Source organism: Ranitomeya variabilis, chromosome 2 (assembly GCF_051348905.1).
Source record: "Ranitomeya variabilis isolate aRanVar5 chromosome 2, aRanVar5.hap1, whole genome shotgun sequence".
NCBI lineage: Eukaryota > Metazoa > Chordata > Amphibia > Anura > Dendrobatidae > Ranitomeya > Ranitomeya variabilis.
In genome coordinates, this window is record NC_135233.1 from 985,243,506 (window position 1) to 985,258,142 (window position 14,637).

The following is a 14,637-nucleotide window of genomic DNA, read 5'->3' on the forward strand; positions in this document are numbered from 1 at the left end:
ACATGCGTGTATAGCACGTGATTGGGCATGGGATGGTTTTGGGGATTTTTTTTTTGCCCCTGCTCTAGGACAATATGTGTCCCATATGATTTTTGTCCTACCTCTATGATGGACACACCTTCTCATTTTAAGATTTTTCTGTATTTTCATGACTATGAAAATTGTACATTCACACTGAAGGCATCAAAACTATGAACTAGCACATGTGGAATTATATACTTAACAAAAAAGTGTGAAACAACTGAAAATATGTCTTATATTCTAGGTTCTTCAAAGTAGCCACCTTTTGCTTTGATGACTGCTTTGCACACTCTTAGCATTCTCTTGATGAGCTTCAGGAGGTAGTCACCGGGAATGGTCTTCCAACAATCTTGAAGGAGTTCCCAGAGATGCTTAGCACTTGTTGGCCCTTTTGCCTTCACTCTGCGGTCCAGCTCACCCCAAATCATCTCGATTGGGTTCAAGTCTGGTGAATGTGGAGGTCAGGTCATCTGGTGTAGCACCCCAAGTGTTTCACACTTTTATGTTAAGTATATAATTCCACATGTATTAATTCATAGTTTTGATGCCTTCAGTGTGAATGTACAATTTTCATAGTCATGAAAATACAGAATAATCTTTAAATAAGAAGGTGTGTCCAAACTTTTGGTCTGTACTGTACATGCAGAGAATGAACCATTCGGATGGTACGCGTCTGACGTGCTGCCGTATCCCGATGACTCGGATCAGCTGGACGTGATCCTGGTGCAGGTTACTAAAAAATCCCAGTGGATAATTCTTCAAGCGACTCACGTGGGTCCTGCCTAAAAATATATTTGAGGTGTTGTGTGATCGTTCTGTCTAGCACTCCCTTTTATTTTCCTGTTTGGTGACTTGGTAATAAATCTTCTTAGCAGCTCCTCATTTACAGACGTCGTTCACACATATGAGGTGTAGGAGAATCATGGAGTTGGTGATGGTGTGCTTATCAGTGTATATTACATTACTAAACTGCTCCATCTCAGGCTGACATTTGATGTCTGTATAACTCACTAGTTATGTCTGGGACGCGAGGTCACAGAACAGATGGAGTTGCTCAATGCTGAAATGGGGACAAGTTGGATCAAGAGTCAGGATGTCCTGTCCTTGGGTTCAGCTCCATACTAAACCTGTGACCGGGTGCGACTACAGCTCATCTAAGTCATGGCGAGCAGTGGCATTCCTTATGCCACAACTCTTACTCCAGTCACAGAGTGGAGTAAGATTTGTGCCCAGATGTGCACCTATTAATGAATAAGGAGCATCTGACTCTGACAGTTCCTCTCATTGGGACAGATGTGAATGTCGCCAATCTTGATGAATTGGAGCTTACGGTATGTCTTTGTTACTAGACCAACTTCAGATTAGCGTACAGTTGATGCAAATCATGGCCAGACCGTGAGTCTAATTACCCAAACTGGCAGCTTTGCCTGTATGAAACTGTTTAGGCCAGTACTGTATTCTGCAGTAATTGTGCACAATCGTACCCATAAGCCTGGGTCTACATGGCGACTTTGGCGGTGCCACCTGTCCTGAGACCAAAGTTCACTGGGTGTCGCTGCTACATCGTGTCATAATACAAATGAATGGGATCACACTGCGACCCTGAGGGCACTGCAGCCAAGGTGAGCAAGTCACACAGAATCTGATGCAGTTGAAATTCTTCCAGCTTGCTTGTTGCCCTCAGGGTCACAATGAGACCCCATTCACTTGAATTGGACTGAGACGCAGCAACGACGTCTTGTGAATTTTGGCCGCAACACCTGTCACATGATCAAAGTCGCTGTGTACCCCCAGCCTAAAACTAAAATGATAAACTGGCTTTAGTGTTGCTGACCAGTCCTCGATATTGGACAACCATTCCTTTCTGCGACACTGACGCAGTGCCAATATACTTACCAAGTCCAGGCCAATTCTGCCAGTCTTCCATGAGAAGATGAGTCTCCCAGAGTTGTGTTCTCTCCCCGGCCTATACCTGCCGCTTCTGGGCTCTCACCTGGGTGACTCCTTACTCTGATCTGTAAATTCTCCACTCTACAGGTACATGTGCCATATGGGCAGGGACGGGCGTTCACCTGATGAAATGACTATGCTGAAAGCGGCAGAGCACGTGAGCCCGGGGATTATGCACAGTTACGGCTCTGCAGCTGGAGTTTGGCCAGTGTGGGTTGTCTTTTTTTTTTCCCCTCCATGAGATTGTACAAAAATACATCAACAATCCCAGCGGTGAGTCACTTAGTGTCCGCCGATCATATGATCTAGCTGGCTGTCCTCCCTGATGGCCATGTCCATACATCTATAGTGAGTGTCGGACATGACCGTGGAGAAGGGGCATCCTCGGTGAGCGACCTTCAGACATTGCTTCACCTTCACGTGGAACAATCTTTCACGACTGTACAGACTCCTTTCTAGTCTTAAATACCAGTAAGTGATTTCCTGCTAATGTTGCTTGGTTTACAAGGACATCAGGAGCAGAAAAATCAATATTCTCAGCATCCGGCATCGGGGTTTTAAAGGCTTCTACATGCAGACGTTTTCTCAGTGGTAAATAAATCTTAGCCCTTCTTGGAAACACTTCTCGCTTTTTTGTTTTTTGTTACTTTATTATGTTTTGAAACTTCTGGGGAACATTTGTCAGGCCTAAGGCTCTGTGCACACAGCATGGACGCCCCATACAATGAACCTAATGCACAGCAAATACAAAACCACACTGTTCTCTGTACGTCACAGGGTAGGGTACAAAACACAGGAATGACGGCAAAACCACCAGCGAAGACGCTTCAGGAAAATGATGCCTGGAATTTGCCTTAAAGGAAACCTCTCACGAGAAAAAAAGCTATTAATCTGCAGATATGGGCTTAATCTGCAGGTTAATAGCGTTATTAAGTTGCCATTGGCAGAAAATGAACTTTATTCTCCCCTGCAGCATTCAGTTTCAGTCACAGGGGGCCGCGCCGGCGCTAGTTCAGTCACCGCGGAGAATACAGTCGCGGCTTTAATCGCGTGTCCGGCACTGACTGACACTGGCTCTGCATTGGGGCCTCCTGTCGTTCGGGGGCACGGCCCTGTATACACAGAGCGATGAGGTAAAGCCAGTAACCTGCAGATTAACACCATATCTGCTACAGGGTAATAGAATTTTTTTTTTTTTTTGGTGACGAGTTCCCTTTAAGCAGCTTTGCCTGGGAAATCTCTGAATTTGCCGGCATCTAAAGGACACTGTGTGCACTAGCCAAATAGGACTTATGAGAACATGCTTAAAGAAAACAATCCTGGAACCTGCTACTTTTTGATGAGGAAAAAGAAAAAAAAACCTTGCAGCCCATAAATGCACGCTTGAGGCCGGGTTCACATTAGCGTATCTGTGCACAGCATATACCTGCGTACCGATCCGCACGCATTTTGCGTACTTATATTTAACATTGTATACGCAGGGACATGCGTTTGCATCAGTTCGCATGTGGATGGGTACGCATGCGTCGTTTCGCGGTGTGCGGCGAGGGCAACATGTTTCATTTTTTGAGGCGCCAATTAGGAATGCGCATGCGGATGAGTGCAACAAAACAACGCATTACTGTCTATGGGAACGCATTGGAACGCAAGGACATGAGATCAATACGCATGCGTACTTCAGACTGCGCATGTCCAGGAAATGATTTCACCACCTCCACCATGCGAATAAACAACGCAAACGCATGCCAAAACGCATTTAAACACATGCACACACAGCGGGGTTTTTTTTGTGTCATGCTTAAGATGATGCGGAGTAAAACCGCAGCGTAAGCATGCGTTTGGGCATGCGTCTTGGCATGCAGATTATATGCTGTGCACAGAAACACTAATGTGTACTTAGCCTGGTGTCTGTTTTTTTCTTTTGTTTTTGTTTTTTTTTTCGCATGAAAAAGTGGACCTGACTGAGGACCTAGGAGGCACATAATAAACCTATTTGGACTGTAGTGGAACTGTGCCCTTGCTATGGATGGGTGTAGATTTGCTCTACAGTTCCTGGTGCAATTAAAATGTGCCAGGTGAATGGTGGCGATGCCTCCTCCTGTTTAATGATGCCCACTTTTCCTGTGGCAGGAGGAGCAAAACCTCAGAACTTTGGCGCTCAAATTTCTGACTTTTTTTCTATGCCAGAAAAGTGTCACAAAGCCGATAATCTGCCTGTGTGTGTGTGCAGACTCTTCATTATCACCTATAAAGCGCCATGCAATAAATGGCGCTATAATAATAAATAATAATAATATCCTACAGACTGTAAAGTAACATCTGGCCACTAAAAATAGTATCAAACGCTGCGTGCAAGGTGGGCGGTAATCATATGTCCATTATGCTACTTGTGGTCCTTTTCATGGTCTCCCATCAAAAACGGATAGTAATGTTTTCAAGAACTGCTGCTTGTTTCCAAGTAATTCACAAAGATGTAGAGATGAGGCTTCCTGGTAATTGAATCTCCTGTAGGGGATTGATCAATGGTGGCGGTATTTTATTTTTTCCTCCTCCCACCTTGTGAAGCTTCATGTTGGCTCCAGTCAGTGTTAACCCTGTAGCTATAGATGGTGCTGCAGTGACGGGGGATGAGCACATAAGTCACATAAGACTGTAATCTGCTGGGGTCACTTCAGGTCACCACTTTGCACCTTCCTTATATTTTTGAGGCCTGTGTGTGATCTCTCGGGGGAGGGGGCACAGACGCCTATTTGGGCTAGTTGTGGCCCCTGGATTCCTGCACACATTTGTGAAGGTCTCCTTGTAATGAGGACTTGATATTGGGTTCAGGTTCTGTGCCGCTCCTACATATGTGTATGGCGGTCGTTACTTTTTATATGCGGCTCCGTGTAATGAGCATTGTTCCTTGTGTGGCTAATGGAGGACCAGCCTTATTCAGTCATTGGTGATTACTACAACTACACGTTCAGAATGCTTCTATATAATTAATTTTCTTTTCATATTTTGATATATTTTGTAATATTTTCAAAACCTGAAGTGGAAGAAATGCTCAGAAAATTCTCATATGAACAGCAAAATGGTTTAACACTGAAATCAATAGGAAGAGTCTTGGCAAATATTTCTTAGGTGGTTTCTGTGGTGACTTTTTTTTTTTTTAATAGAGAAAATCCACTCTTTAAAAAAAAAACAAAAAAAAAAACCCCAAACACTCCTTAAAGGGAACCTGTCAGCAGAATTGTGCACAGTAACCTACACAGTGTCAGGTCGGCACCGTTAGGCCGGCGTCACACTGGCGAGTTTTACGGACGTAAGAGCGCAGAAACTACGTCCGTAAAACTCGCATAACATACGGCACAATTATTCTCAATGGGGCTGCTCCTATTAGCCGTATATTACGGTTCAGTATTATACGGCTTTCTACGGCCGTACAAAATCGCAGCATGCTGCGTTTGTCAGCGTACTGCGCAAAAAAATCGCCAATGAAAGTCTATGGGGGCGAGAAAAATACGGATTCCACACTGACCAGCAGTGTGACTTGCGAGAAATACGCAGCGGTGTTAGTGAAAAGTCGGTAATTCAATTGCCGGCTTTTCATTTCTCCTGCACAAACCGACAGGATATGAGACATGGTTTACATACAGTAAACCATCTCATATCCCCCTTTTTTTTGCATATTCCACACTACTAATGTTAGTAGTGTGTATGTGCAAAATTTCAGTTCTGTAGCTGCTAAAATAAAGGGTTAAATGGCGGAAAAAATTGGCGTGGGCTCCCGCGCAATTTTCTCCGCCAGAGCGGTAAAGCCAGTGACTGAGGGCAGATATTAATAGCCAGGAGAGGGTCCATGGTTTTTGGCCCCCCCGTGGCTAAAAACATCTGCCCCCAGCCACCCCAGAAAAGGCACATCTGGAAGATGTGCCTATTCTGGCACTTGGCCACTCTCTTCCCACTCCCTGTAGCGGTGGGATATGGGGTAATGAAGGGTTAATGCCACCTTGCTATTGGAAGGTGACATTAAGCCAGATTAATAATGGAGAGGCGTCAATTATGACACCTATCCATTATTAATCCAATTGTAGGAAAGGGTTAAAAAACACACACACACATGATTAAAAAGGATTTTAATGAAATAAACACAGCGGTTGTTGTAATAATTTATTGTTCTCTCAAATCCATTTGCAGTCCCTCGCTTGGCAACATAATAAACGCACAAGATACATACCTTCTGATGTACTGTCAGGTCCAACGATGTAATCCATCTGAAGGGGTTAACTAATATTACAAGCAGGAGCCCTGCTATAATGCAGCTGTGCTCCGTGCTTGTAATTCCCCTGCGAATGAATGAAATGTAGGTCATTGACCTACATTTCATTCATTCGCGGTGATGCGCCCCCTGGTGGATGTCCTCATATGACCTGGAGCGTGGGAAAAAGTTCCCAGGCTGCAGTTCATGAGAACATCCACCAGAGGGCGCCTCACCGCGAATGAATGAAATGTAGGTCAATGACCTACATTTCATTCATTCGCAGGGGAACTACAAGCACGGAGCACAGCTGCATTATAGCAGGGCTCCTGCTTGTAATATTAGTTAACCCCTTCAGATGGATTACATCGTTGGACCTGACAGTACATCAGAAGGTATGTATCTTGTGCGTTTATTATGTTGCCAAGCGAGGGACTGCAAATGGATTTGAGAGAACAATAAATTATTACAACAACCGCTGTGTTTATTTCATTAAAATCCTTTTTAATCATGTGTGTGTGTGTTTTTTAACCCTTTCCTACAATTGGATTAATAATGGATAGGTGACATAATTGACGCCTCTCCATTATTAATCTGGCTTAATGTCACCTTACAATAGCAAGGTGGCATTAACCCTTCATTACCCCATATCCCACCGCTACAGGGAGTGGGAAGAGAGTGGCCAAGTGCCAGAATAGGCACATCTTCCAGATGTGCCTTTTCTGGGGTGGCTGGGGGCAGATGTTTTTAGCCACGGGGGGGCCAATAACCATGGACCCTCTCCTGGCTATTAATATCTGCCCTCAGTCACTGGCTTTACCGCTCTGGCGGAGAAAATTGCGCGGGAGCCCACGCCAATTTTTTCCGCCATTTAACCCTTTATTTTAGCAGCTACAGCGCTGAAATTTTGCACATACACACTACTAACATTAGTAGTGTGGAATATGCAAAAAAAAGGGGATATGAGATGGTTTACTGTATGTAAACCATGTCTCATATCCTGTCGGGTTTGTGAAGGAGAAATGAAAAGCCGGCAATTGAATTACCGGCTGTTCACAGATATCGCGCAGAATGAAATCTAAATACAGAATATATATATATGTGTCTCAATGACATATATATATATATATATATATATACTGTATATATGTTTTAATGAACATTTGAGCACATAAATCCATTAGATGTCGGTTTTGCAAGCCTGCGCGAAAATCTCGCAGTACGGATGCCATACGGATTACATACGGAGGATGCCATGCGCAAAATACGCTGACACACCCTGCCTACGGATCACTATTTTGGGAACATTTCACCGTATTTCGGCCGTATTACGGCCGTAAAATACGGACCGTATTGTCTTACGCCGAGTGTGACGCCGGCCTTATACTGATTACAATGATCCCTGGGTGATGAAATCTGTCTTGTGGTTGTTGTTTAATCTGTATTTTCAGGTTACAGTTGATGATATGATCGTACCCCAGGGTGGCCTGTGGGAGAGGCTGTGGGGGTCTACATGTGGTGCTCTGCTTAGGTCATCCTAATGCAGCCTGCATACAGGTCACTGATCTCTCTCTCTGACCTGCCCCCCTAGTTTACATAATGCATAATATATATATATATATATATATATATATATATATATATATATATATATATATATATATATATATATATATATATTTTTATTGTAAACCATTCTGCAGGCAGGTGCCAGCCATGGCATAATCGCACGTGTGCTGTGTCTCTAATATGGTTGAGATTATCCTGATACAAAAAAAAAAAATTGAAAATGGCGCCCGCCACGCCTGCGCAGTAGCAGTCACTACTACTACTGCAGTAGCAGCTACTACTACTATATAGAGGTGATCCAATAGCTGCTATTGCGTAGGCGCGTGCTGCGCCATCTTGGAGGAATTTTTTTTTTCTTCTCTAGTAAGATGGCGCTGTCTGCGCAAAAGCAGCTATTGGATCACCTCTATATACACCGATAGCTGCTACTAATGGATTTCTTTTTAGTATCAGGATCATCTCAACCATATTAGTTATAACCACACTAAGGGCTCCTTTCCACTTGCGAGATAAACGTCTGTGTCTCACATGTGAAAACCAAGCTCTGGCGCCGGCACTTTGGAGCGGAGCATGCAGCTCCATGTATTGCTATGCTCCGCTCTGGAGTGCCGGCGCTAGAGCTTGGTTTTCACATGTGAGACACAGACGTTTATCTCGCAAGTGGAAAGGAGCCCTTACCATGCAATTATGCTGCAGCACAGGTGTCACGACTGGTGCCTGCCTGCAGAATGCTTTTTTTCCAATATGTGTATCTAATATATAATTGGCTAGAATACTACTTCCTGCAATTTGTGCCAACTTCCGTGGCTTTGTCCGGAGCTAATGTCCGGAGATAAGTGACGTCACCAGTGTCCTACACCCAGGCAGAGCACAGGGGCCCCAGGCAGCATATGGGGCCCCAGGCAGAGCACAGTGGTCCCAGGCAGAGCACAGGGGCCCCAGGCAGCCTATGGGGCCCCAGGCAGAGCACAGTGGCCCCAGGCAGAGCACAGGGGCCCCAGGCAGCATATGGGGCCCCAGGCAGAGCACAGGGGCCCCAGGCAGCATATGGGGCCCCAGGCAGAGCACAGTGGCCCAAGGCAGAGCACAGTGGCCCCAGGCAGAACACGGGGCCCCAGGCAGAGCACAGGGGCCCCAGGCAGCATATGGGGCCCCAGGCAGAGCACAGTGGCCCCAGGCAGCATATGGGGCCCCAGGCAGAGCACAGTGGCCCCAGGCAGAGCACAGGGGCCCCAGGCAGCATATGGGGCCCCAGGCAGAGCACAGTGGTCCCAGGCAGAGCACAGGGGCCCCAGGCAGCTTATGTAGCCCCAGGCAGAGCACAGTGGCCCCAGGCAGAACATGGGGCCCCAGGCAGAGCACAGTGGCCCCAGGCAGAGCACAGGGGCCCCAGGCAGAACAAGGGGCCCCAGGCAGAGCACAGGGGCCCCAGGCAGCATATGGGGCCCCAGGCAGAGCACAGGGGCCCCAGGCAGCATATGGGGCCCCAGGCAGAGCACAGTGGCCCCAGGCAGAGCACACACCAAATCGGAGGCCGAGGGGCCCCGCCAACCAAATTGGAGGCTGAGGGGCCCCGCCAACCAAATCGGAGGCCGAGGAGCCCCGCCCACCAAATCGAAGGCCGAGCGGCCCTGCCCACCAAAGCGGAGGCCGAGGGGCCCGGCCCCGCCCACCAAAGCGGAGGCCGAGGGGCCCGGCCCCGCCCACCAAAGCAGAGGCCGAGGGGCCCCGACCACCACATCGGAGGCCGAGGGTCCCCGCCCACCAAAGCGGAGGCCGAGGGTCCCCGCCCACCACATCGGAGGCCGAGGGTCCCCGCCCACCAAAGCGGAGGCCGAGGGTCCCCGCCCACCAAATCGGAGGCCGAGGGTCCCCGCCCACCAAATCGGAGGTCGAGGGTCCCCGCCCACCAAATCGGAGGCCGAGGGTCCCCGCCCACCAAATCGGAGGCCGAGGGGCCCCACCCACCAAATCGGAGGCCGAGGGGCCCCGCCCACCAAATCGGAGGCCGAGGGTCCCCGCCCACCAAATCGGAGGCCGAGAGTCCCTGCCCACCAAATTGGAGGATAAGGGGCCCCGCCCACCAAAGCGGAGGCCGAGGGTCCCCGACCACCAAATCGGAGGCCGAGGGTCCCTGCCCACCAAATCGGAGGCCGAGGGTCCCCGCCAACCAAATTGGAGGCCGAGGGTCCCCGCCCACCAAATCGGAGGCCGAGGGGCCCCACCAACCAAATCGGAGGCCGAGGAGCCCCGCCCACCAAATCGAAGGCCGAGCGGCCCCGCCCACCAAAGCGGAGGCAGAGGGACCCCACCCACCAAATCGGAGGCCGTGGGGCCCCGCCAACCAAAGCGGAGGCCGAGGGTCCCCGCCCACCAAATCGGAGGCAGAGGGACCCCGCCCACCAAATCGGGTGCAAAAGTAAGTGCGCCCCCGAGTGCAAAAGTAAGTGCGCCCCCGGGTGCAAAAGTAAGTGCGCCTCCGGGTGCAAAAGTAAGCGCGCCCCCGGCCCCGGGTGCAAAAGTAAGCGCGCCCCCCAGTCCCGTGTGTGAAAAGTGCTGCTGTAAAGCTGGTAGTGCTGTTCAAGCACCATGTATTTCCTTCAGGAAATGCCCATCTAATATATAATTGCCTAGAATACTACTTCCTGCAATTTGTGCCAAGAAATAACATACCAATATACATAGTTATTGATACATATTATTTATTATTTACATTATTGTTCTTAAGCAAAGAACCGTTGTTGTGGCATTTGCCACAACACACAAAGTTGTTGTCTGATGTCTTTCATCACTCCCCTCATAAGCATGTTCATGGATCCTGTGTAACTGTACCTTAAATAACAAGAATTGTGAAGAGCTGGTGAGTGCAGCCATTTTTTGTTCTTTCTTACTATTATTTATTAATTGTATTATTCTTACATTTGAATAAATAAAGTATATATGGATTCTAGACTCCCGATTCTTTAGAATCGGGCTGCCATCTAGTATATAATATTCATTATGTAAACTAGGGGTCAGGTCAGTGCGGGATTAGTGACCTGTCGGAAGCCATACAGATGAATACCTAATCAGAGCACCACATGAAGACCCCCACAGGCCGCCCCGGAGCACAGGCATATCATTAACATAAACTAAAAATAAAGATTAAACAACAACCACAAGACGGATTTCGTCACCCAGGTATCATTGTAATCAGTATAACGGCGCCGACCTGACACTGCCTGTAATTTACTATCCTGCTGACAGGTTCCCTTTAAAAAGCTCCATCTGAACATAGCCTAAAGAAGTTTCCATTACAAGTTGTTCTTGTGTAGGCATTGCAGGACCTTAGGTATCCATGGTTACGACCACTAGCAACTAGCTGTCACAATGTCAGTGGTTGTAACCATGGATACCTAAGTAATGCCTGCACATGAGGTAAGCGACATAGCGATTTAGAAAAACAAAACTATACTACATTTCTAATTGTAGGTATTTGCTAATATTATTATTACACCCGCTACATATTGGGATAGGCTCTTGGAGATGGGAATTTCACTTTAAAGAAGCTGTTTTGTCCAATTTTTTTCTGATTACTTACCAATCAGGTCTTGGGCTCTGTTCCCATAATGAGTTTTTGATGCTGCATATTTTTGCTGCTTCAAAAACGCAGCATCTTACAGTTCCAACATAATGGATGGGATTTATAGAAATCTCATGCCTTCTGTGATGTTTCTTTTTACTTAGCGTAAACTGACCTGTGCTACGCGTGTTTCATATCCACAACATGTGCATTTCTCTTGTGGGTACGCCGAGTTTTATGTGCTAATCACGGCTCTCTGAGCTGTGTGCTTTTTCAAGTGTCCTGTATGGAAATCTAGTGATAACAGTGCAGACTCCAGATAGCTTAATGTGTTACAGCAGACATTGTGCTGAGCTTTGTGTTATAGCAGACCTTGTGCTGAGCTTTATAGTTCCACTAATACTACGGTTCTGCTTCTCAACAAAATGGTCATTCGAGGAGCCGTGATGCCAGAAACAGAGGACGTAAGGAGATGTCATAGCTCTGAGCTGCTCATGAGACCACTTGAAAATTTCCCCTTAAGCCCCTCCCATATACATTAGACTACTGACATCGACATGTTTAGCCGACAGTCTAACATGCATGGAAGCCCCTGACAGATCATTGTCTAGGCAGTTAAGGAATCGGCTTGTCTGATTTTGGACTGCTGATCCTTTTGTTCTCTGGAGATAAGCCGATGATGTCTGGCAGTGGCTGTCTGATCAAGAACGCAGGAGCTGTCAGCAGAACAGGCGCTCCTATGTGTGGAGGACTCAGGAGAGAGAACTGTTGGCCGAGTAATGGTTTTGCCAGCAGATATGTAAAGGGTATGGGGGCTTTACTCCGGTAAGTGGCACCGTGAGCAGATAATGCTGCAGAGTGCTCCCGTGGGACCAGCGGATGACTGAGAAGCCGCGATCGGTAGCTAATGCGCTCACACACCATTACATAATTAGAACTGATTACAAAATATAACATTTTACCGGAAACCATCATACTGGTGTGAAGAGTCGTAATGGGGTTACGATGTGGGTGTAGAGGACTTCTAGAGCTGAACTCTAAAATGTTAATGTCTGGATTACAGATCTATTCTGACATGGATTATCAAAGTAAGTACACCAGTCTCATTTGTTTTGAGAAATCTGGTGACAGCAGTTTTCCTATCATCGTTAGGATATGCTAGAACTTCATGGCCAGTGAGGACCTGAATGCTGAACCTCTCGGAGATCATCAGTGCTAGTTTCCCTTCTCCCCAGTGGTACTTTCCAACCTACAGTGTCAGGGAGTGGAGGCGAGCCCGGGTGCGTTCCCCCATCACACGTTTCCTAGTTTTCTTCTGTTTTACTGGTAGCTGTATGTAATGCTTGTGAAATGTCCAAGGTTGCCTCATCCGCAGCCTTACCAGGAACGACATTACGGCCTCCCTCCTTGGCCCTGGTCCAGGCTTCTGGGCCCTCGTGCTCACTGCTCCACGCCCCCCATTGTAATGTTCAGGTTACAGCAGAATACATGTAACGGGGGGCTGTACATCACCATCATTTCTTGCTCTGCCACGTAAGCAGCACTGCACAGCGCCTCACTGGTTAAATCGCACATATCCTATCCTGCAGAGCTTCCAAGCTGCTGCCTGTTACACTAGGATGTGCTATCATTTTTCTTCCTTTTCCTTTTTTTATACCTTTTCTATTCATAAATATAGTAGTTTGTACGGCCTAAATGAGCACAGAAAGGAATCCTCTTCTAAAATGTATTTGGTCCATAGGCGTCTGTATAGAGCTGGCCTCTGCATACAGTTCCCACTAAATTTAGACTGAACTCTACCCCCAAATCCATCTGCCATGTTGCTGCCACCTAATGGTTGATCCTGGGAATGCATTTCAGACAGTGAGTTTGCACATTGTGTCCCAAAAGTTGCCTGTAAGTATAATTTCCCCAGAGTTTGTCCACATCTGCACTAGTATGTCTATATTTCCACAAATATAAGCAGAGCAGCCGTGTTGGAGCACGTGTGGGCAGGACACCGTCGCCACCCAACGGATCTCATCATATAATGGCATCTCTTGGACTCCGCCATTGTGTGGGGAGTAATAACTGCACTATCTACTCCAGGACAGATAATAATTGGTAAACCTGTTGTATCAATGATATATGGCTCCCGGTAAGTCACTTCAAGAGGGTTGACATGACAAACTCGGTCATACTCGCCTACTTGTGCCCACCTGGATCCAGCGCAGGCAGTTCTGTGATCTGCACAGTAACAGGAAGCGGTGCCGTCACCATTTCACCAGCAACAGCTGTGGCCTCTGATTGTCTGCAGCGGTCAGGGGAGTTGAGCAACATGTTATTGGATGTTTTTGATGACCTGCTGGTCAGGCACCTGACCTCTGCAGGCAATCACAGGCCGCAGCAGTCCGGCGGCTGATTTTGTGACATTATCTCCTCCTGTTTCTGTGCCGATCAGGGAGCTGCCTGCGGAGTGTGTTATATTTTACACATCTAGTCTACTGGGCAAAGCTGGTTTTACCTGGACAACCCCTTATGTGCACATGGCATCTTTTAAATGTACCTAGTTTTTACTGGAGCGCTGTCTTTGATGTCTTTTGTGGCGTCCTTGATGCCTTTTGTAAATTTCGGATCTGAGACAATGGCAGCCACGGTCAGTGGGAGACCAGCAGAGGAATGGTCCGGTCACTTATTATAGCCGCTCCACGGCTTTCAAATGTGTTAATGTGACAAGCAAGACACTAGGAATTGTTTGAAATAAGGGGGTGGAGGCCTCTTCTTCTTGGTGATCTGACCCGTGGTTTTGGCACCTAGATTCCTGCTGTGGAACTACAAGTTCCAGGATGCCGTGACATAGGTCTATTAATACATTAGAGGAATCTGAATGTTAATAGTTCAGCTCTAAGTATGAATATTGCAAATTGCTCCAATCCCTGTGATCAGCCCTGTGAGGCGTAGAAAGATAATTCTGGCCCTTCATCACACCGCCACATCCTCCAGAAAATGTGCTGGAAACTATGGAAGTCCCGTGTCCACGCAGCTGCATTGTTCTGGTTTTGCTACAACTTTACAAAATATAAATTAAAAAAAAAAGTGAAAAATGCCTTTTTTTTGTTGTCTTGCTGCATTTTTCCCCAAATCGCCTCATGCGCCCTCACCCTGGGAATGTCCGCTGTGCCGCTTTGTCTCTGGAGTTGCGCTTTTCTGCCTGATCAGCTGGGTTTTGCATACATTTGCTCTCGGGTAGCTCGTTTACGGCCTCAGGTCTATTATCTTACCTCGTTTGCCATGTGTAATCTTCTTTACCGCT

At 47.2% G+C, this 14,637-nt stretch overlaps 1 protein-coding gene across 3 annotated transcripts in view; it reads left to right on the forward strand.

Moving 5' to 3' along the window:
- ACSL3 (acyl-CoA synthetase long chain family member 3) overlaps nt 1-14,637 on the forward strand; it is a 118,615-nt gene that overhangs the window by 18,301 nt on the left and 85,677 nt on the right. Inside the window, exon 1 of one of the 3 annotated variants that reach the window (XM_077290888.1) lies at nt 4,873-4,915. The exons of the other annotated variants lie outside the window; for them this stretch is intronic. Coding sequence (XP_077147003.1) covers nt 4,888-4,915 — 28 coding nt within the window. The 5' untranslated portion in view covers nt 4,873-4,887. Of the gene's footprint in view, nt 1-4,872; nt 4,916-14,637 lie in introns of those variants that run through there. 3 annotated transcript variants of the gene reach the window in all.